Source organism: Schistosoma mansoni, chromosome 1, assembly GCF_000237925.1.
Source record: "Schistosoma mansoni strain Puerto Rico chromosome 1, complete genome".
Taxonomy (NCBI): domain Eukaryota; kingdom Metazoa; phylum Platyhelminthes; class Trematoda; order Strigeidida; family Schistosomatidae; genus Schistosoma; species Schistosoma mansoni.
Genome location: NC_031495.1, coordinates 30,261,967 through 30,287,000, shown reverse-complemented (window position 1 = coordinate 30,287,000; position 25,034 = coordinate 30,261,967). Strand labels below are relative to the sequence as shown.

The following is a 25,034-nucleotide window of genomic DNA, read 5'->3' as shown; positions in this document are numbered from 1 at the left end:
TGGGGTCCGCGTGACTATCGTAAGCAATGGTTGGAGACTCTGAGTGACATGGCACAGAATCGATCACAATGGCGTAGGTGTATACACTCTTTATCTTCCCTTAACCCTTGAGATTAAAACTGCCTCACATTTGTCTTTCCTCTTATACTATATCCTTATATACAACCTTTCTTTTATATATTACCACCACTAAACTAACTACTTCTATGAGTTCGGTGTTGTGCTAACGAGGTATGGCAACTTGAACCGATGGATATATGTGCCTGGTCCTACGTTGCAGCTGACTGACTGACTGATTTTACTTCGATTTGATTACTTAGTCATTCTTGTTTAGCAACACTTCATCTTTGATGTGTTCAAAGTTAAATAGTGATTATTTAACAATAGAATTATGCAACTTTCTTAAGAAAGTGAAAAGAATTTATTTCGCTTTTTAAAAACGGCTAGTTATTTAACTATTATTTATTATTTTCTGTCACTTCCTAAATGAGCTCTATATCTTCGTCTTTCTGCATCACTATCGCAATTTACATTAGTCTTTACATCAATTGCGCATTAAAAATATACCATTCTAAGGTATTTATATCCCTATAAGTTGAAATCCACATCAAGGGGATTAACTGCACAGTCCAGAAATAGCAAAAGATTTTGAAAAATAAATATTTAAAGAAAAGAATCTTATGGGCCAACAAAGCTAGAAACAAAGGTATTAAAGTCTAAGCTACGAAACAATTACATTTTCCATAATAATAGTCTTTCTGTTATCGATGTCATTGGTGATACTTTAGCAATGTTGTCCATATCCAAACACTATTTGATATACGAACATGATCCATAACTAATTTTTGAAGATGATAAATTTATTTAACCAGACTGACAGCTGAAACATATTCAATACTTTTCTACAACAAATCTGTAGTCTCTAACACTAAACAAAATTTTCTTCATAAAATTAAAAGGAGTGATTAAAGAGTTTCCAAAAAATCAATTAAATTTACATTGTAGAAGATGCTAGATTAGTATCTTCTTGTTTTAAATCCCCATCCATTGCAACACCAGTTTTGTCTCGATTATAGGCTAACGTTGGACACAGTTGATAAACTTTGCACCAGCCAGTTTGACTAGGGAGAATAGGAAAGCGTTCTCTAAAAAACATTCCCAAACATAAAAGATAGTAATTAGAAACATGCATAAGAGAATTAAACAAACATATAAAAAGTTAGTTTTCTTTGTACAAGACTTATTTAATCAATCTGACTTTAAAATAAGCATTGTAGCTGATCGTGCAACGCGCACACTTTAATCCTTCAAAAAACTCTTGTTTGTTCAATTAGATATTTAAAAATGTTGCAGTCCAGCTATATGGCCAGTGAATAATAACTATCAATGAACAATACAAAGTTTCAGATTCATTTTCTGTTAATTACAACAAGCTTACCAATCGATGAAACTCAAGCGGAAATTTAGGTTGAAGAAGCAAAAAGTTAATAACTGGCAACGAATTTCAGGTAAACATTTACCCAAGCAAAACGAACAAACAAAATTACTATGTTCTAAAAATTTTGCGTAAACATTTATTTGTATTGAAAAAGCATAAAGATTCATTAATCACACAACGTATCTAATAAGAAAATATGATTTTCTTCTCATAGCATCTAACAGAAATTTTATATAAATTGAATAAATGCCTTAATATTTACCGATATAATCTAAGGTATATTAGTTAAACTATTGGAATTATGTACATCATTAAAGATTGAAGCAAAAAGCTTTATTTTGATTGTACAGTAAGAATCCGAGTTCAGAAACAATACGACAATTGACATAGGACACTTCAAGTAATTCAGCCAGATAAAAATAAGAAATATCAATGCTCGATTTAACAACCAAGATTCTGTTTGAATTAATAGTCAGAGATGAATTATGAAGATTGCTTAACCATTTTCTTCAGCTTGCCGTGTATGATTTCCCAGAAAAAAAAGTGAATTTCAGAACATTTTTGTGTATGTTGGTAGTATAGATCATATTATAATAGAATGTGACTCGTTCACAAAATATAGATTGATGTAATTAACTATCAGTCACACCGTTTCTGTTGAAAATTACTAATAATTTTCAGTTTCACAAAATGAATTAGCACGCTTAATGTTGAAACCAAACAACTTTCAAGTAATAAGGTTTGAGGTTGGGAAATTCTGTTTCAGGTGCATCGATTAAAGCAGGTAAGAAATAACAAATTGTTTAACTCGATACCGAGTACGCAAATCTGTACACCGGAATGTTTTAGTCAATAAGTTATCATTCCGAAAAAAGTACCTCAAATAATGACTAGAAAATAACTAAGTAAATATTAATTTAGCTCTTCTTTTTTTCAGATCTATAGGAGAAATGTCAATATTAAATAGCAAGTAAAACTATCTGTACATCTAATTTATTGGATAACATTCTAAAAAAATCTCACATAAGTTATAAAGTAATTGCAGTAAACAATTTACAACCCCTGTGTTCCATTCAAATAAAAAAGCTTCAAGAAATCTTTGTTTTTCACTTGATTAATAAACCAATAGTTAAAAAATTTTATGACGCAATGAACAATTACGTAATTGTTTTATTCATTTCTATTACCAAATTATGCCCATTAACCCATTAGTAGTCGTATACGTTAAATTTTGATGATCATTAAATTATATATAAATCCGTTGAATTAATACAGACAGGTATGTCGATGATATATTCATGATCAAATAATTAATCGAAACTGAGACTGCCTAAACATTAATCAATCCATTGAATTTCATTTTATATATTTATATCATATAGGAAGTCATTTCTAGCTTGATGACGTATTTTAATTTCGATCAGATCAACATCCAATATTTCTTTGAATAGACATAGTTGTTTGCGTAATTTAATGATCATCAAAATTTAACGTATACTAGCAAGCTAACAGTTAAAAGAGACTATTGTTTACATATAATTATACGAATACAAATAAAACGGATCTCAAAATTCTTACTGAGTAATTAAGAAATTCCTTGTTGGATTTACTTCAAAAGTACAGTTCAGTAATGAACTGCATGGACAGATAGACAAGATACCACTCATGTGATTGTTCATTTTGTTAAAATCTGATGTCTTCAAAACCAATGTCGAGAATAACCGTCTTATAAAGATCAATAATAAACTGGCTTTATACAATAAGGTATAAAGATTACTAAAAGAAACATAAAATGTGAAACTAAGCTACTTATCGATAAGCAGGTTTATAGACATTGTGTTACTCTATGATTGTAAAATATGACGATTAAAGACAAAAGATTCGTCTAGATCACGATTATTTCACCAATATTTGAAATAACCGTTGAAGTTAAATAAGTAAAAAAAGGCATATTGGCAATGAAGTAAATTGATCAAATAAGTTGACCATTTACCGTAAAAATTTTATTTAGCTAGAAATAAAGCTAAAGATTAAAAACTGAGAAGCTCAAACGGAGATAATGGAATAAAGCAACCATCCATTTGAAACTGGTCATATAAATATGAAGCTGAACATACTTATGAAGTGATTATTTCATAGATTTTTTGCTGTTTATCGTCTACTAAAAATGTAGATTAAAGAATTCTTTCAACAAAGTGTAATTATACACAAGCGCTTACATCTAAATGACTACAAATTTTGATAACATTCACACCGACGGAACACAATAAATAAATTGTGTAGAACAATAAGACCATAATCGAAATTCAAGTATGTCGAGAAACGTATAACAACTGATGGCAAACGGATTGAAAATACCAATTCCAAGAAAACAGAAAATAAAAACTATCTTTGGACGTGGAATTTTAAATAATGACTGAGGTTCAGAATAGATATATACACATATAAAAAACAAAACAAAGTACACAGACCTTCGACAATAAAATATTTTAAAAAATATGCAAAACCTTAAATACTAAGATAAGTTAAAATAACTCATGTTACAGTTTAGGGGTAGAAAACAAGTTAATTAGCCAAACTACTCACTCCGACTGAATCTCATCAACCGAGCATTTGAAATGAATGGGACTTTGCACATAAATTTGAGTATACTGTCGAACTGTGAAGAGAAAAAAAAATGGAGAAAAAGAAAAACATTCATTTCTTTTGTGTTTCGAACATGTGTATGAATTCTCAAAAATTGCAACAAATGGTTTTTAAAGATCTAGTGTATTAAAATGGATAAATTTTAAAATATAATAACAAAATTTCTTTTGGATTAGCTTAGGCAAATATCTCTACTGTTTTTACTAGTGTTATGTTTTGTATTTGGTAGGCTAACCATTCGCGAAATTGTAAAATTTGATTATTCATGCCGAACAATTTATACGGCAGTCAACTAATCAGACTATCATAAACATTATTGCATCTGGTAAGAACACGTACTTGTTTAAGTTATCACAATTCAAACCAACACAATGAGTGAAGAAGGTCATAAGATGATACATGGAGGAAGGAAAATAATATCAAATGTGACAGGAAGCCAAATGAGAAATACAGTTTAAAATAAATGAATAAAAAGTACGAGATGATGTTGAGTTTAAAATTAAGAAGTAGATAGAGAATAAAAACAGTTGTAACCGAACATGTTATTTAATGTCTGTAATCATTAAAAATTACGGTCATACTCCTCAGATACCAACTTACGAGGTTGGAACATAAAAACACGATCCGATTTAGCAGACCATGAATTCATATACCGAAGCATTATGTAAGTTTTAAGAATGATTGATTAGTAGAAACTTAATTCTGAACTACTTTTAACCACACTCGATTTCAACTACTTATCAACCACTGAACTTAGAATAAAGATTAAAGTGAGAATTTTGGATATAAAAAAGTAAAATAATGAACATAAATATATAAATTTATGATATGATATATTGTAATTCACATATGAAATGAGAAATCATATGTTATCTTTTTGTAAAATCAAATATACTTAAATGGTTATATTTTCTTAAATATAGAGAAATCACTCGACTAGAGTAAGTAGGTTACCAAATTATCTACAAAATAAATGGCTTTTTATCAACATATTATAAACACTGCTAAATTTGGATGAAAATAAATTAGATATTTAATAGATAAGTGTTACAAACTGCAGAATAAGCCTAATGAAGAGATGTTACTAAACAAATGGAAGTCTAAATCTACCGTCACAGTTGTTATCGTAATTACTATCTCCCAACCTTCCTATCTACAAAGGTGACCAACATATCTGTAAAGAAAATTTGAAAAATATTAGCTTACACCATAACACCTCCAAATGTACTCTAAGAACTTTGGTCAGTCGATCGATATACAACCACACTGTTGTTACCAAACAATTGTAGTGATATTATATAGGTGAAGTTGGCAACAACTTGGAAAAATAATATTCTTTTTAAAAAATGAACCACTAAGCAGTTCGAATTCCAAATATTCATGTAAAATTTCTGGATAAATTATCTAACTTAAATACTGTTTACATAATGAGAAATTATCATACTTAATGATGTTAATACTCAATTGACAATACAAGTAATCATAGATAACATGTTGGCAAAACAGTAATTCATTCAATAGAATGAATATAGACGAACAAATTGAAGATATTTACATAGAAATAGTAATAATAAACTAAGAATGAAAATAAAAGATACTACTTTAGTTAATTAAGTACATCAAATCAACTAAAAAACATGTCCTTATTTTACAAAAAGAAATCTATTATTGTGAATTACAAACCTAGACTGATCGAAATAACAAAATCCTTGATTTGAGGAAGAAAAGTACAGTTGATTCGAAAACAACATAGAACAGTGACAGGTTTACACGAATAATTATATAGACTAATTACGTAAAATTTTGTCAATGTTTACCATTATTATTATTCGTGGTAATAGTACTATTATCAAAAATTTACTAACCTGATAGTTTAACACGTTTAATTGTTTTATTCGAATTATTATCCACAAGTAAATTGACAAAAATTTTCTCTCCATGGAAATATTTCTAAATACAATGAATAAATAATAACAATAAAATTATAGATGGACAGAATGATATATTCTGTTGATAAACTTTGAAGAAATGAAGTGGAAAAAACAGCAAACTATCAGTCGATTAACATACGGAAAGAAAGAACAAATAGACTAATTTGTAAATGAATTCGATTAACACAAAACGAACAAGTAGGAAATACTAGAAAGACTAGAATGAATCATCTGAGATGAGAATATTTACATACACTGATTTATGTATACATAAGTATAACAACTTTACTTAAAATGTCGCTTAAACATGAACACAATAAATTGTAATCAGGCGCACAATTAAATAAGCTAGAGAAAGATCTACACGATAATCGTTATGAAATAGTCATGAAATACACGAAAATAAGAATCAGGGAATGGACGTGAAACAGAGTGTATCTTCTAATAACTTGTCTTTAACTGTCATGAGATTTTTGAGATGAATATAAAACTAAGATTTAAACTGAAAACTACCTATCAACCTCCCAAAATAGTTAATTTATGCTAACCCAACGGCACATTGAGACAACCAAAAGTAGACAAGTTCTTGTCTCAGATACGTATCCAAACACATACATCGGAAGAACGGACAGTAAGATTTGTTTTCGCATTCCTATGTTATTGAAACTAAGAACAAAGAACAAACACCTGTTTAGCGGTACAATCACTCGTCATTCACCAGAAACATGTTTTTGTTTCCAAGTCAATAAAAAAGACAGTATGTTGATGGCTTGGCACTGCTTACGTTTTTGGTGGTATTGTATGCTTTGACCCAAATAGTTTAATTAGATATCCCTAACTTATTAAAAATAGGCCATTATACTGTATTCACTTGGTATTAATTGTTTGAATCTTTCTATTGATTTTTAGGACTGCAATTGATCAGTCTCTTATTGACATATATGTATACTGTGCGTATTGCCTCGATATAGCCTTATTTCACAAGCATTATAAGCAAAGATGAATGGTGGCTAGCAGTGGAATCCAGAATGCGCGTTTCGTCCTATTTGGGACTCACCAGCTGGATGTACCTGCATCTCAGAGTTGATGTTCACTCTGGGACTCGAACCCAGTACCTTTTGCACAAGCAAGTGGCTATCAGGACTCAGTAACTGAGTGGATAAGGTGATAGCGTTTGAGGCGAATGATACTGGATTCGAGTCCCGGGATGAACGTCAACTCTGGGATGCAGGTACATCCAGCTGACGAGTCTCAAGTGAGACGAAACGCGCGCCCTGGATTCCACTGCTAGCCATCATTCATCTTTGGTTATAATGAACTCAATGTTTGATAAATTCAATTTGAACGAATCGAATTCCAATGCCATATACTGATAGAAGTAATGGACATTTATTTCGGTGTAACTCGATTACATTGAGTTTTTGAGTAATCCCTAGAATAAATAAATCCAACTGTTTAACAAGAATATACAAGATTGTCGTTCAAACTAAAGAGCATTGTTTCGGAAGCTGACAATTTGGATATACACAACAAAAACAAAACGTGTATACACTAAAGCGAATGTGTAAATTCCAGCTTGGTTAGACAGCTCAACATTGTATCTTTTATTTTTCAGTATATTCATTTATCAAGATACAGTTATAAGTTAACAGTTAGATAATAGTGGGAAAAAATAAACAATATACATCTCTTATACATATTCATTTAAGAAGTTTAATGATAAAAGGATTATAGATCGACCAATCAACCAAGTATAATGAAATTTTCATATTAGTCTATATGCAAACGAGTACATGATTTACTTGGAATTGTGAGACACATTTGTAAACACGCGTATAATTTGATCGTTACTGACTAATCAGAAGAATTATATGCAGAAAAAACTTTGCTAAACTTAGTATGAAAATCACTTTGTAGTGTAGCAACAAACTGATTCTCTGATCTTTGATCTCAACCGAAACCTGCAGGTGAAAATGACCTATTTAACAAAACTATACCAAAGTAATTCCACAACAATTTATGCTGGATGATTACCAAAAGATGACACAATGCCTTGAACTTTGATTTCAAACTTGTTATCATTCATTATCAAAAATATTCACCAATATTGACAGCTATTGCAGCACTCACCATATAAAATATGAGATAAACGTACCTGTATAAACTACATAACAAGAACACTTGCCAAAATAAGTTAAAGCAAAGCATAATCGGAAATTAAAGGAAAAAGAAATATAACATATAATCATCTAAGAGTAAATGAGTTTATGATGTATATAGGAGAAAAAAATTTCTTAACAGGTCAGTGACTATCGAATGAGAAATGAGTGAGTCATTAAGTATAAGAAATTTTCAATTAGTTAGGGATTTTACATTCTATAACATCAAATTACATACAACAAACTAATCTCATTTGCTTATCTTTTCTAATCTTATTATAATCATCATTATTCCAATTTTGTTTGTTTATTTGCTATCCCCCCCTCGGGCAGCAGTATAATAAATTCCGTGAAAGACCCGATATTTTAACAAATTCTATGTAAAGAAACTTTTAAAAAAAGTAAGTATTTATATTAACATTGCTGAACAAATTGATGAAATTAAAGAACCGAATATAATTAAGAAAACTACATAAACAGGAAACACGTTAATAAAATAATAGAAATTTAGAAAATCGATTCCGATCAATAATAGAGATAATTTGTTAAATATCAACAATTTCCACTAATTATATTTAACATGAACCGTAAACTTGATTAGATGAAAGTGATCTGGTATGAAAATGGTATAAACTACTGTAATAAGAGGCGTTATATGATCACATCTAAAAGTAGAATAATGACAATTTATCAGGAAATAGAAATTTAGTTACCAATGAATTAGATAAGAAAATCCGGATTCTCAGTATCAAAAATACCTTATTTGTGCAATCTTACAAATCCACATGGTTGAATGTATGAAAACAGAAAGTTCGCTGTTTGAAGACTGACACTATTGTATATAAAAATCAACTTGTATGTATGGTTAATAAATAATCTAGTTTAAGTATGCACCAAGTTACAAACTACAATAGTCATGTATAAATTAACAATAATGTCTATTTACTCAAGCCCCAGAAGGACCGAAGCCTGAATTATAGACCTTAGATCAACAGCTTATAACAGTAAAAGGTCACCAAGAACAAAGTATAGTGCCGATTACCAAAAACTCAGAGTAAATGAATCTAAAAAATAAAACCGCAAAATTGTCGCGAGTTTTCGATACTTTCTCGTAAATTACTCTAATCCTGATCAGGTAAATGGCTGCATCAATACAAGTGTCAGATTATGTCAATGATGCTTTATTACTCTAATAAGGAATTTACATTAAGTGATATGTCCAGTCCTCAAATTTCACCTCACTACAATTTGCTGGTTCAGTATATTAAGAATCACTTAGATGCATCATGTATAGCCATAAATCACGATCAATATAAAGTATAAATTAGTCATTTTAGATTCCTCGACTTGTGTTCTAAAATAAAAGCAAGACATGTAAGATAGTAACACCAACAAACAGAGAAATGCCTATCAAATATAAATGTTACTTGGGTGAATTAATGAAGCTTCCAAAATCGTCAGTATTGTGTTATTTATAATTTAATAGCTAGACTACTACTGTCGATACATAGATGACACACTAATCGTATGTGACGAAATTGTCGACAAACAAGAGATGTTGGACTTTTTCAGTAACGTCCACCCAGCTATTAATTTCACCAGCGAGGAAGAGAAAGACAATAGCATAGCTTTTCATTGACGTCTTACTTTCTGGAAGGAGAGACGGTTCCATAAAACAAAATATATTTAGAAAGAATACATGGACGGGTCAGTATACCCATTTCCAAAGCTTCACACCTCTTCAATATAAAATAAATTTGGTTGAATGTCTCAGCCATAGAATCAAGCTCTTATGTTCTGAGGACAGTGTCAATAGCGAAATAGATATACTAAAGAACACGTTACGTTAAAAATACCTACTAGAAAATATTAATAAAAAAGAAGAAATTGTGACTCAGGGAGTAAAAAAATCCTGTATCTGTGACTGGACTTTAAAGGTGACATGGTGGGTGATATTCTAACACGTCGACTGAAAAGATCTGTTGAAAGGACGTTTCACGTCGTCAAGCTACATATAATTTTCTCAACTAAACCAGTACTTACACAACTAATCAAGGATAGGTTACCGAAGATGGGCTCTTCCATGTGTGTATACCAATTCAACTGCTCCTGTGGAGCTAGTTACATAGGCCGTACTCAGAGGGCTTTATCCTTGCGTATTCGTGAACATCTACCAGCATGGTTGGGAAAAGGAGTCACCAAATCCATTAACAGCACCATCCTTTCTCACTTGGTAGATAGTGAACATCATATCAAAATAGAGGAAGCTTTCTCTGTTTTATATGAAGTTCCGAAAAATCTACCTCAAGGAGCTAGATTACGGTTACTCTACATAGCCGAAGCCATCTGGGTCAACTCCAGAAAACCAAACTTATGTATCCAGAAAAGGTATATCCAGCCTCTATGTTTACCTTGACCTACGACTGGATCACCGGATACCTAAACTGAATATTATAAACCTCTTCCCTCCCTTTTTGATTACCTCTATCTTAATCTTCACATCCATCATTCCCAATTCATAATTACCTTGATAACACCCTTCTTATTACGTATTATATTCACACAACAATCTTATCATTATTACTATTTGTCATTATTATCTCAATTGACAAGATGGAATTCTCCTGCTATGAATTTTATTCATACGATTTTTCGCATTTACATTTTTGCTATATTACTATTGTACTGATTGTGACTGGACACTTTACTGCAAATCATTTTGACCTTTATTAAATGACCTTTCTAATTTATAAATAACACAATTTTGAAGTATAAATGTCGTAACAGATGCAGACATTCACCATTTTTAACATATAACGTCAAATTAATTAATACATTCCTCATTTTGGCCTTTGTAAAATATCATAATTATGGACTTATAACTGTAGAGCCTGATGATGAAGTTATTGAAAACAATTGTTCGCTCAAATATTGCTCATTTTTGAATATTCCATGAGGATCGTTAAACTGCCAAAGATCATGTAGTTTTTTTATTGTTATCTTTAATGCTTTCATTTGTCCGACAATGGAATTATGCGCAAATAACAATATATTAGGTACGGACAAAAGTAGACAAACCAGATGAAATAAACAATCTACGAGAAACTATATGTCGATTCACCTAATCACATTTCCTATTAGCATAGTTAAAGAGGAGATTAACAAAATGAACATTAAGCACGTAGAAATAATAATAACGACGGTAGTAAAAGTTAAAATACATGAAATAATGTTTTTTAAAAAAACAAAATTATGGGATGAAAAGCATGGGAAAATATCATGTTCAAGATTTAAAAGGAGATTAAACATTAATCCAACTATGTTACTATCTTTGATCCCATAACATAACACTACTAACTATGGTTAACGATTATCTAGCAGACTAGTAGACTAACAGTCCGCGCGAACAAAACGACTCAGAATAACATTAAATAATTCTATGGACTGTTCCTATGCTTTTTTATTAGGTCTCTCTTGGTCTTTATCTGACCCATTCCAATGCTAGTGACTATTGCGGTGGCTGAGACGTGTGTTACGCATCCCCAAACACTTTAGTCAATTAGGCTTCTCAGACACATCGATTGAACCACTATTTTTATCTAATACCCAATGCGCAAACTAAGTTTTATTTACTCAGCATTTACATCATGTGAACAGTTCATCAAAGACATCTGTGATCAGTTACTACTAGTATAATCATGTCTTTTATTTCCAAAGATTATGCTTTACTGTCATTCTGTACTAAAGAGCAAACTAATTAACACTGTACACTACTTGATAATCAAGCACAACAACTTCATTATCTAAAACCAAACTGGATATTAACCCAGACGATCCTTGAGACATATTTCTAGTTATAAGGAGCCAGACTAAGTCTTAATACTTTACAACCATACTGAAAGTGTTTAGAAGACTTTCATCTGCCTAGTTCACGTCACTAGTGAAATATCAAGATGGCAGATTAATTTTTGACAAACCAAACGAAGCACTGAATAGGTAAAACTAGGGAAACTCCGCAAAAACGAAATCAGTAGAATAATAATAACACTATAAATGAAATCAAAAACCCTTACGTTTTTATCTAAAGTAGCTTCTACTCGAAGACTACCTACGCTCATAAGAAAATCTCGTGATAATTCAGCTGACGGTTGTTGACCTGGTTCATTAGGTGCATATGTCAATTTACGAACGGCCATACGTACGGAATTCCTAAAACACAATAAACACAAGATGGGAATTAAACGATCAACTGTGTAGAAGAAAAGATGTATCAGAGAGAAATAAATTGAGTTATAATTCTTGATGTGACAAGCAGGAACAAATATTGAATTCAGTCATATGGAATAAGCTACAATTGATTATTGGTTACAGCAAATTACTTGTACGATATTACTTATGTGAACCGAAAATATAATATCTAAAAACTGTTCGGTTCTATTATCTAGTCAACTGTTTAAAAGTGCTAATGTAAATTCAGCACACGAATATAAGTTTACTTACAAGACAGTTTGACCCATAATTGTTCTGTGACTGGCATTACTAATACCTGAAGTTCAAGACGGAAGCAAGTGGGGCGAGTTTTGAACAAGTTATAAAATGACCGAGTCTTTTAATCAGTGAGCTAATGCTCTACATGTAAATTAGTTTCCACCTGTACATATAAGATCACTTCTAACTTAATTTTCTTGTCTTTAATTACTTTAACATCTTTTATGTCTAAGCTAATCATTATCAGTAAAAAACTTCAAATTACTGCATATTCATTTCCTGTCGAGACAATCTAGATCTTTTGCTCTTCTTAACCAATAGTGCGAATAAACGTAAAATACAAGGATGAAGACAGACAAACAAATAAAAGAATGACCTATCCCAACATGATATCAAAAAAAGACAATATAATCAAATTGTTTACCACACATTTTTCGCAGTACCCGATTAATGTAGACAAAATGCACAATCAAAAACAGAAAATCTCATTTATCAAAATCCTTTTATTTAGGAGATCACTGCATGAAGTAATTGACCTAACTAGCTAAACTAATCTAATGTAACCTAATTAGTGGCTGTTACATGTAAAGTAAAGGTGACTATGAATTTCATATTTAAGCTTACTTATTTCTTATTATATACTGTTGAAATTGAAATGAGTCAACAGTTTTACATAAGATAAATCATCTAAAACTAAATAACAACAATTTACAAATTGTCTGGTGGTAAAAGCATCAAACAAAGCATAGTTATGGATGAAATAAAAAAACTACAAATCAAGAGTGAACAAACCAAACGATAGAGACTTAAATACGCCGCATAAATGTTTTACCTCTTTTGGATAAAAGTGACCTACTTACTTGATGTAAATTTGCACAACTTTCTCAACCAGTGATTTTACAAACAAGTTATTGAACTAGCCATCTATAAACTTTCTCCCATTTATACTTCTACAAAGTTCACCACTTACAAGAAACTAGATATCGTGTAACTCTGCATTACAGGATTTAAAGAAAAATGTTGGTCAAATTACGATTACTGTAAAATGATTTCTGATTGCAACAATTAACGAGTGAGATTGAGTGCACTAGATCACTGGTGACTTCGGCTTTTAGGCTGTAGCAACTTTTTAATAATTAGACATTAATGGTCTAGTTGTCTCTAAATTACTACGTAATTTAAACGATTACATAAATTTCCGTAATTCATGAAAGAGATGGTTGAGAAGTCTCAAACCAAATGCCAATTTTCCTACCTTGTTGTGCTGATTTGAAGTGTAATGACCTGAACTGATACACAATCTGGTCAGGTTCTATATTGACTTGACAGGAAGAGGATCTTAGTTGGAAATCAAGCAAGATGCATGTATGTGTACATCTTAAAGTGATTGATTAAAGTGTACTGCCAAGAAAAACAACTTAAACTTTAGGTAAAATTTATCAAATAACTTTTTCCCTACCTTTAGAAAATAAAACTAATCATAACCAATAAAATAACTCAAACAAAAACATGCAGCTGATTTTGTGAATAGAAAAAATAGTTTGATTAGAAAACAGTTACAGACATACAAGAAACTTTTCAAACTACAATACATAAGAATAGGTGGCTCTAAGAATGAAAATAAGTATGTAACATGAAGAATTAAATTTTTACGACACTAAGATTAAATTTACATAATTATTAGAATAGGTTTGAACTATTCTGTTGCTGACATTATCGACTAGACTTTAATGTCTTGTTTGGCATATATACAATCTATGTGCGTTGCCTGGATACAGGTAATTTACAGGATGTACACATGCCAACCAAGACTGAACAAGATTCAGTCAATATCAGCAACGGGATAACTCGAACCCATTCTAATATTGACATAAGTATCATACCGGTCGCACAATTGAGTGGCTATCTGGACTCAGTAACTAAGTGGATAACGCGTTGACGTTTGGAACAAAAGGTGTGGTGTGTGCTACTTATATAGACAGATATAAGTAATATGTAGCAAGAAGCAGGATTCTTACTAAAAAAGGGGGAACATCGGAAGAGAAGGAAAAACAGAAGCAGTCCGAGTAGCAACAAGAATGAAGGAACGATGGAGCTTGTACAGGACAATTCAAGAAAGATATCAAAATTGCGCATTCGATGTATTGTTTTATTATGTTATAAATGCAGTGTATGATTTGCGTGATAAAAAGTTGGTTTACCCTACCCGAGTCTTCGTTCATAACAAAGGTATTAGTTTCGAGTTTCAGTGTGAATGCCGACAACAGGATCCAGGTAAATCCAGTGAATCAGTCCTAAATAGAGCGAGATACGAGTCCTAGTCCCTACTGCTATCTATATATCATCTATTTGACAAAAGAAATGTTGTATATATAAGGGATAGACGAGTGAGTAATGCCTAGACTTTTGATATTACCTACTGCCATAGGCTGAAGAATTCACAATATATGTACCTCATGGTTAATCACTGATAACTTCGGTACGGAATAAGAGAAGCAAGAAAAAGATTAAATGGTACTAATGATTAAGACCACTTCTTTATGTAAATGACTTTATCCGTGCTAAACGTGTATCATAATACAAAAGTTTATGACTCAAGAAGTTCCATCATACGGCTAAATATCGATCAGTATGACTAATATGTATACAATGTTTATCTCTCACCGAATTATTAATTTGCATTAGTTTAGCCTCCGTTTTCTCTGACAGTTTTTATATTACAATTACCGTAACATTCAAACCGATATTCAGATATTATACACATTAACTAATAACGGATTTATCACTTTAACTTGCCACAACTCCCGGGGAGATCGGAACAGAAAGTTACTAATCGACAAAATAATAAATAGAACTATTTGGTGATGACTAAATATATAAAGAAGAACTCAGTAAATAAATGTTTACGATCTTGTGTGGAGTGAGGGTTTCGCACTATTTTGTCCTACTTCTCCGACCGCTAATTACCAACATCTAATGAATCTTACACTCCCAGACCCATCAACAAGTGACACATTTCATAGGATTATCATGATCTAATCAACATGAGATAAATACCACTATACTCTCAACTTAACTAGCGTCTTATGTCAGAGGAAGTCATGGATCAATGCGTCAACCACAAGCCACATGTCACTTGATATATGCAAAATTTAAGCGTACTGTTACATTATAACATTTTAGTTACTTTTAAAAAAAAAGTCGAAAACGATTGGTGTCATGACGACTCCCCTACATGTAGTGAATTTATAGAAAAGAAAATATACATATAAATGATTGCTCCCAGAAAAAAATATATCAAAATATAATACACCTTTTTGAGTTTTGCAAAAGTAACATTCATGCCGTAACATGATCCCAACAGGCATATACACATTGGTTACTTTTATTAGACAGGTGAACAGATGATTATTTCAACTGGAAAAAAATATATACAAGAATTTATTTACCTTTTTTGTGGTTTATCATCCTGATCATCAGCTACATACACCTTTAATTCATATTCAACTCGACAACGCTGTAGGAATATTGAGAATATAGGTAGATTTTAAAAAGCATGTTCACTTTTTTAACGAGATAGTAAGGATGGTATAGCTAGGTTTTTTACCAAAGGAATGACATTAAACATTTAAAAAAGATACACTACTAAGTGATATATGATTTATGTGTCTATCTGTCTAACTTTTTATTAACTTTAAGAAAATAAACAACGGTTAGAAATAAAACAACCAACCAATCTTTAGCTCCTTCGATACATTTTCAATATAAGTGGTGTGTAGAGAAGTAAATACCATTCTAACTTCATACTATTTTCATGAGAATGTCAAATGACTTTACAACTTGCCAAAACACCAACGAACGCAACAATTTCCGGAAAACTATGATAGAAATAATCACAAGCTTACTAACAACTGAATTTATGAAGAATTACCGAAGTTGAAGTGATACTTTTGGTCAGTGAAGTTCAACCATATCAAGAGTGAAACATAACACCGATGATGTTGAATGGCCGAGCAGTGTCCAGAACAATATGAAGTCAGAAATGCAGAACATTGAATTCTGCATGCCGCCTGATGGTCTATAGTTCGATTCTTAGAGAGGTCATAGGTGTGCACCACTGGAATTCCAAAACTACTGTCCATTACTTGATGGTTTTAATGGTTGAGTTTATTTTTTCATATAGATTAACTTAAAATTCCACTGATCCATTCCCACTGAAGGTCCGATGCTTTAAGACTAACCACACAGATACAAATATATAGTTCAAAAACTTATATAGAGCATTAGCTTTCTTTATTTACTCACGAATTAGCACAAAACAATATACATACATAAATAAAATTACATGGTAAAGGGAACTATAATTCTAAAAAAGATCATAGAATAACAAACAATAAAATATTGATGTAACTCAGTAATCAAGTATAAAGTTTCATACTAGGGGATCACAATTTTCACGTGAGGACTAGAGGTACATGTCGGTTCAAACTAAAGTGCATGGCATATGATTTGAATCTAATGTCGAATGGTTAGAAAATAAATCCTTAAAAAACCGAGTACATCTGCAGATCTGTTGACTTTTTATACATTTTTTGTATTTCACAATCTTATCATCAGAAGATCAATCTATAGAGCGTGAACACGTTTAGTTGATCACAATCATCTTACGTCAGTTGTATGAAATATTAAAACCCATATACAGGAAGTACACATCACGAGAGCTTTTAAGGACGATCAGATTATTAGATACATAAAATTTATGAAACGAGAATGATGTAGTATGATTTTACATTTATGTTAAAACGTGCAAGTAATCCTAAATTAGGTATTACTAGTCCATACCTATTTATTACTGTATCATAAGAGTAACTGTGCCATAAAAAACGGTCTTGAATAAACCTTTAAACTATGTGGTAGTAACTATTCTTACATTAAAAAGTAGTCTGATTCACAAGTCACATTTAGCCTCAACTGTCTTAGTCAGTGGAACTATACATATTACAACATTTAGTGACATTCAACGACTAAGCCTTCTGGTTTCTATTCATTCAGAAAAAATCGAAACTTTGTATGAGTGGCTAATAATATAAATATCATATATTTTTCGAACGTATACGTGGTCTAATTTCTTATTCTAAAATAATTATAAACAAAATAAAATACTACAGAAAATCAAAAGACTCAAAATTACTTTTCCACGATCAGACGGGTTCAATAGTATGGACACAGAGGCAGGTGAATAAGCCGGAAGCTACAGGATCAAAACATTTAAAGATATAAACATTGTTTTAAAGTATCAAGATTAATAACATATTTATCGACCTGCAAACGCTTCTTCATAGATCGAAATGAGTAGGGTATCGGTGAAATTAATTAATATTATGTAACATATCTAACGGAACACGACATTTTAGTCGGACGAAATATTCTCTTTCCACAGAATTTATTCTCAAAACTGTACAATCACGAACACATAGTTTACCACAGTGATAACGAAATATTTTTGTTGATAACAACAAATTACCAAAAATAGTGACGGAGGAACAAAATAGTGTTATCTTTACTAAGAAACTGACAATGTAATTGTCAAGACCTTGGATCTTCATCAAGAATGTCATATTTATTTATTTCTAGCCTATAGATTAACACAAGATGTCTTAAATCTTAGATACACAAAGATGGATTAACTTAAGTCAGGGATTAACAAAGCACCTGAGCACACAAACTTAGTTACGGGAAGTAAAAAGTTCTATTAATTACTTTTTGGATACTTAAACCAATGAATCCCAGTTAATTAACCACTAGAAACGATTGTGAAAGAGAATAAAATGTAAGCCGAATATCTCTGACACAACTAGATGATTGACAACTCAGGAGTAATAAACCAATGTATGTGGCTTTCCGTTGGCTGTTAACAAATAACTAGCACATAGTCAATTTGTATAACATGGTCAGAAAGTTGTCAGACTTGTTAGATTTAGAAACCACTCAAGGCTTTATGAAAGCCAACAATATAACCTTGAGGTCCACATTTCAGTCGGTCGAATGAGAACAAAAATTTGAAAACAATAGCTAAAACTTAAAAGTGAGTCTAAATAAACCCTGTCTATAGGCATTTTAACGATTATAAAGCAATTCGAACTTATAAAACTTGGTTAACTAGTAAAATACCATTATGATAACCATTACTCAGTAACACTAGGAAGATAACTGTGACGTATTTCCCTTAAGAGACGAAAACATTTGACTCTATGGGTTTTTTAATGCATACAACTAACGTCAGTTAAAAGTAACCAAATATGGTTTTAGTCAAATTACCTGGAAGTAGAAAGGAAAAGCATTTGAACCAAGTTTTCGAATTAGACGTTCCTGTAATCGAGTGCGTCCCGGAGGTTCAGTGAACTTGTGTAGTAAATTTGATGACAGCTCAGTGGCGTTTCCATTTTCAGATAAAAGAATTGGTATATGAGACTTCAATACCTTGGAGCCAAATGGTGGATACACTTGTTTAGTCATTAGGCAAAGATCTTTATGGTAGTTCAGTCCAAGCAAATCGACTTCGTCCCGGCCATACCAGAACGCACCCAAAAGATGTACAAATACCTTTCTATGTTTGACATAGTCCGGATCCACTAATACAACACCCTCTATTGAAAATGAGAATGAACTAACGTGTGAGAAAATTCAAAACCATAATATTAAAAGTTATAAATATATCTGAACTTAGCTCTATATTTTATAATATACAGAATCATGTTACAAATTTTTAAGAAATAAATAATCTGTAAAATTAACGCTACAGATATTTAATCAGTGTAAAGAAATAAAACGAATGGGAAATATTTTTTATGTGATAGAACGAATAGCGAACCCAGAAGTTAATTAAAAACGCAGCCGTGTGAAACAAACAAGATACGCTTTGTGCCGAATACCTGGAAAGTCTGTAACTCATTGCAAAAACTTTATTTGGTGCCCAAACTTTACTTCTTTTAGGTCAAACCAGTTGAGATGCGCGATGTTTTATAGTTTGAAAAAAGGTAAACCATAACTATATACAGAAAAATGAGGCACCAAAAGAAACTGGTACAAACTAAAGAGTGATTCCAGAAAACAATCTCGGAAAGATTCAAAGGTTAAGGAAAATGCCAATAGCAAATAAGGATGCATATACGTGGTTAGGAAAATTATAAATAAGTACTGAATTTCAGTATACTAAACATATTTGCAAGAAACCTATACCAATAGCTTATTAAAAACTCATATAGTGATGGAATCATGAAGTTAGATTCTATTAAGACTACAGAAATATCAGCTTTAACATTCGAATACCAGACTAAAAGATAGTTTACTTTACTCCCAAATATTTAAGGAGTGGAAATTATTATGCATACACTTTAGAAACCGAAGCTCGTTACTGATGAACTCAATGAATACAGTTGTCTCCAAAAGCGCATCATTTCAAATAACACAATGAAATGATTAGCAACTATACTTGGGTTTCATAATCTGTGAACTAGAAATTTCGACCTAAAAATTTCTACCTCTGTTTTGTTACTATATAAATATATCCAGGTAAATAAAAATATCCAAACCAGAAAAAATTTGGCAAGTCTTGGCAAAATCAGTCTCAACATGTAAACAACACTGACAAGTAATCAAATGGTGATTGATGCCTTGCTTTAAGTTGTCAGTATCTCAATTTATCGGAGTTGAAGGACGGTGAGCCACAAAAAGATACTTTAGTGTGAACCGATTTCAGCACAAATACACAGACTATTCTCAAAATCAACCCTAAGAAGGTGTAAGGAGCTAAGAAGGATATGTCGTCCTTTAGAGTCGAGAAGACATCCCACGATAATTTTAAAGTGAATGTAAACTACAGGTATGTACGTTTCGATATCATCTTTCTGTGGTTAACATCAAAATACTCAAAGACTACAGTAGTAAATCTTGAAAAATTAACTATATTTTATAAATATCTCAGAGAAATCCACCTTTAATAACGACTACAGGCTAACATGGTCTTTTTATGTAACCCATATTAAGATTTCGAAAGATAAAAAGTGGAGCAACATTTTACCAAGGAAACTAGGTCATTAGTACAAAAAAAGAAGTCAAAATCTAAGCAATCAGATTCGCACCGAAAAATTAAATATGTTTTTCGCACACTTTGAAACACTTAGACTAATTATGCAGTTTGATTGTGACATCAACGACCTACAATGAAGAATATTTGTATAGGGTCGATAAATGTGGTATTTTGGGCTGTACTTACTAGCTGTAATTGCCGTATGTGAAGATAAATTCACGAAAACAAGAAAATTCCCCATACCCAGAGAGAAGCTGCAAAGTTTTGCTTATTCTAGATACTGACAAAAATCATACTTTGTTAAACGTCTGAAAAAGCGATCCAAGAACACTCTGGGCACATTTCTCTTTCTCCTAACGCAGAAACCTGCATCAGGAATGGTCCGGACCAATTTTACCTCCCAAGCACTTGTTTTAGAAAACTCATCAATAAAGGTGGTTCGGTAGCTGAGGAAATCTCAATACAGTAACAAAAAGCTTGTTGACATCAGTTATGTGAGGTTCTGACGAGGTGACTTCCTCAATATGTGTATGTTTTATGGCTAAACAGCCACCTCATGGCTCGGAGCGCTATGGTGGTTGAGCTAGGCTTAAGAAGTGTAATAGGTATCTAAGCTGAGTTTTCGTAACGACAATAAAATATCGGTGTTAATCTGAGTTCCGTCGAAGATTCGAACTCCAGTTGAGGCCGATGCGAAGAGCATAAGCTAAGATCGAAGCTTAGAATACATGTACGGGGAGCATACGTATTTATGCTTTGAATTTCTTCGAATTGTGTTTTTAGTACTATTTTAACCTTTTAAATCATAATATTTCTCCACAGCTATGATTTTGGACTGATTTTCTGCTGAAATAAGGACAGCAGGGACCAGTGCATACTCTAGTCGTGCAGCTGACTGTTTGACTAAGTGAGACAGAACATCAAAAAAGGTTCCAGTAGTAAAACACGCATGAACTGCCACAAAGGTTAAAGACATAAAATAAATCAAAACCTCTACCATAAAAAAGAGCAACTGCACACTGCATCTAGAGTCTGTTGACTTGACCAAGCAATAATGGTTGACTTGTGTGAAAGCTCTTCCTAAAACTACTATACACGCGCAAGGAAATCAACTAAGATTTTATTTATTATTTATTTGAACACATAAATATTGGTACAAAGGGGCACCGAACATATAGGCGCCACACAAATCTCATTTGATTTGTGTGAGGGCTGGGATACTGCCTGGGTGCCCAAACCGTAGCAAGTGGTTTTCTTAGGGGACCACACCCGGAGCCTTCGACCTAAACATCTGATCCACAAGGCAGTGGAGCATCGTGAGGAGATGCAGTCCCATGATAGCCGGTGACCAATGATTCATTCATACGCTATTTGTTCCCTCAGGATACCGGGGCCCATGTGCACCATTGGTTTGGAATCAGAGTTTTCCAACTATCCTAGGTGGACCTTCCGTGTCCACCAACCCGGTTAAAGCGCCGGACATTCGCTTTTCGTCCTCTCAATTTCGTAAGCAATAACCCCGCCTCGAGAAGGCAGAGAGTATGACTTCCCTGACTACGATGCGGTAGTTAACTATGCATAAGTATACCTAGATGCAGCTGTTTATCTGCTTAAAAGAAAATTCTACACAACCTACCTATGGGATCCACGTGAGTTAAATGATCCATAAAGTCCCTTTTCCCTAGGTAGATTGTCAACTGACCAATAAAATGTGAGGAATAATAATTACCTTCCCATTTGGTGTAGACTTTTTAAAAATTCTACTTCGCAAAAATATACTGAAAATGATTTAATTTTACCTCGTTCCGGGTTTGTGAACTTCTTCTGAATTCATTTTCAAAATCTCATTATCCATTAGTTTGACTCGACACGAAACTTAGTAAGCCGGAACATAAGCAACAATAATAGACTAAGCTGTATTTCAAGAACAAACTAGATAATTATTTATAATATCCCACAGTTTCCAGCATAACTTTAGCACTCGGTACCGCAATTTTCTAAAGTACCGGTGATTGTAAGATCTAATAAAATGGAATACTAAAACCACGAAACTAATATTTACACTATTTTTGCCACAAGCTTGTATAGACCGTTCGACGTTTACGCGCTTGCCTCCTGTTGTCTCAGTACGACCCCGTGTACTGGGTAGTAGTCTAAGCACTCCACTGCACTAATTCTATTGTGTGGCGGTTATTTATGGGTACATATATCTTGAAGTTGAGTCAGTGCGTTTATCTGAAGGCACTATAGTTTCTGGATACCATCATTTATCACATTACCAGATGAAACGTTGGTTGGTTATTATGTGAAAATAATAATGTGTTAATTTGAGTGCTAAGCGATTATCTAGAGAATAAATCAATAATTTACCAAACAGATGTGTAAGAAGACAGAATTGAAAGGATAAGAGGTAAAACGGATACGATAATAAGAGAGATAGGACGTAGTAACTGGTTATATGGTGATCATAATAGTGGTAGATTATCAAATACACACCAGACACAGCTGGTCTAAGAGGGAGACGGTAAAACATGAGTCAGTACGCATTTGTAAAGTTCTTTCTCATGGCTATTCGCCGATAGGAATGTGGTTACTTTGGCTGAGAGAGCATCCTAAATGAGAACAACCGTCAATGAGAAAAAGTGAGTGCGTATCAGAATGTTCTCTTTTTGATGAGCAATCTTTTGAGGGTCGCCTCGATGAGCGTGATGATGGTGTTCTAATAATGTGTTTGATGTGCCCAATATATTGTACTCCATCATCAGATCTCCTCTTATTCTGCTGAAATTCAACGAGAACAATCCTAAGATTTTAGAGTCTATCATCGTAAGATTGATATTTTGGACCTTCCACCCGCATGGTTACCCGCCTCCTTTGATTTCTAGATGGAGCCTTGCATGCTTTTCAAGTGGTTTGAGGAGAAAATATAGGGTGATTACACTAAGTTGTCTTTGAATAAGATGAAGAGTTGTGTTAACCCTGACTGCATCTTCCACATAGTTTGAGCTGCGGCCTAGGTTCCTGTAGTTACAAAACCGAGACCACACTCTGAGGAGAAATTCAGGAGCGAATTTCTATAGGTGCTTTGCGTCAATGGAAGAGTGATGTTCGCGACATGACATTTCGACGGGTTAATATTTAATTCATTGTCTACTATCTATTGCCCGATTATTGTAGGGACCTTATGAAACTCAAATGAGTCGTTTTTGCTTTTCATAGACCTCCGAATCCTTGCTTCATCTTCATAATTCGGTGTCGCCGAGCTCATTTTATCTAACTCCTGGTAACGAGACTTTCTACACTACCTCCACTCTATTTACCTTAGTAACAAACATCCTGTTCTCCGGATAGTTTCGGAGCCAGGATAAAACTGAGCCGGTTAAACCATCTTTTCAACCTTCACTATAAGAAGTACATGAGATACTGCGTCAAAGGCTTTTGGGAAATTGAGGAATATTACATGAACCAATATCTTATGGTCCCAGCAGGTGGTCCAGCCTCCTCATGCTGTGAGTGCATTAGACTCCCAGGACCTGACTTTCCTGTAAGTGTCGGGCATTGTAGGAGATATAGTTTAATCTACATATTCCCATTACCTTTGACGACATTCGGAGTAATTCAACTTATCTGCGACAGGCTAGGTCATTTATATCTTCTTTGTTGAAGACTGACGAGGGAGTGGCCTGTTTCCATTCTCTTAGGAGTTGTAGTGAATCTAGTGCGCGCATAAACAGACTTCCGCGCACTGTTTCAGGATTATAGGTCAGGTGTTGTCAAATTCTGGTAACGTTCCTGCACTCAGTAATATTGGTCTCCGTAACACTAACCCGTATGTGAGTTCGAAATCTCACAGATCCTCAAATGGCACTTTCGCAATTTCAGACTCTTGGTTTAATTGGTCGATGAAAATCGGTATTAAACGTCTCTATGTAAGTGAGTTTTCTGCAATATGGCCATCCAAAAATAAAGATGCCACAGATATTTGGCATTTCACAACACTTTGGGCCGCAAAACCCTTGTAGTTGGAGAATGTTAGTCCAATCAAATCAAAAGTCAGGGATGAGTGAGTTTAATGATATAGTTCGAAGTCGTCGATGTGTTGAGAAGTGTTTGATACAAGCTGAGTTGTTGCAAGAAATGCGTAGCGTAGCGTACCACCTCGCGATCATGTGCAGATACATGACCGAATATCTACAGCTTGGATGTACCCAGTAGAACTAATGAGGTCAGTATCAATATCGAAGACTCACACTGGAGGAAGTTACTTCCTGCGGGGATTTACT

General features: G+C 33.0%; 1 protein-coding gene across 1 annotated transcript in view; it reads right to left on the bottom strand.

The window, feature by feature from the left end:
• Smp_126080 (putative beta-arrestin 1) overlaps positions 1 to 22,765 on the bottom strand; it is a gene marked incomplete at its 3' end in the record, with an annotated part of 31,561 nt that extends 8,796 nt beyond the window's left edge. The window contains exons 1-10 of the mRNA XM_018794005.1: positions 22,551 to 22,765; positions 22,481 to 22,511; positions 22,388 to 22,448; positions 18,981 to 19,309; positions 17,854 to 17,913; positions 16,112 to 16,179; positions 12,248 to 12,383; positions 5,950 to 6,034; positions 4,025 to 4,097; positions 999 to 1,145 (exon numbers count right to left, since the gene is read on the bottom strand). Coding sequence (XP_018648461.1) covers positions 999 to 1,145; positions 4,025 to 4,097; positions 5,950 to 6,034; positions 12,248 to 12,383; positions 16,112 to 16,179; positions 17,854 to 17,913; positions 18,981 to 19,309; positions 22,388 to 22,448; positions 22,481 to 22,511; positions 22,551 to 22,606 — 1,046 coding nt within the window. The 5' untranslated portion in view covers positions 22,607 to 22,765. The remainder of the gene's footprint in view (positions 1 to 998; positions 1,146 to 4,024; positions 4,098 to 5,949; positions 6,035 to 12,247; positions 12,384 to 16,111; positions 16,180 to 17,853; positions 17,914 to 18,980; positions 19,310 to 22,387; positions 22,449 to 22,480; positions 22,512 to 22,550) is intronic.
• Between the last annotated feature and the right edge of the window lie 2,269 nt (positions 22,766 to 25,034).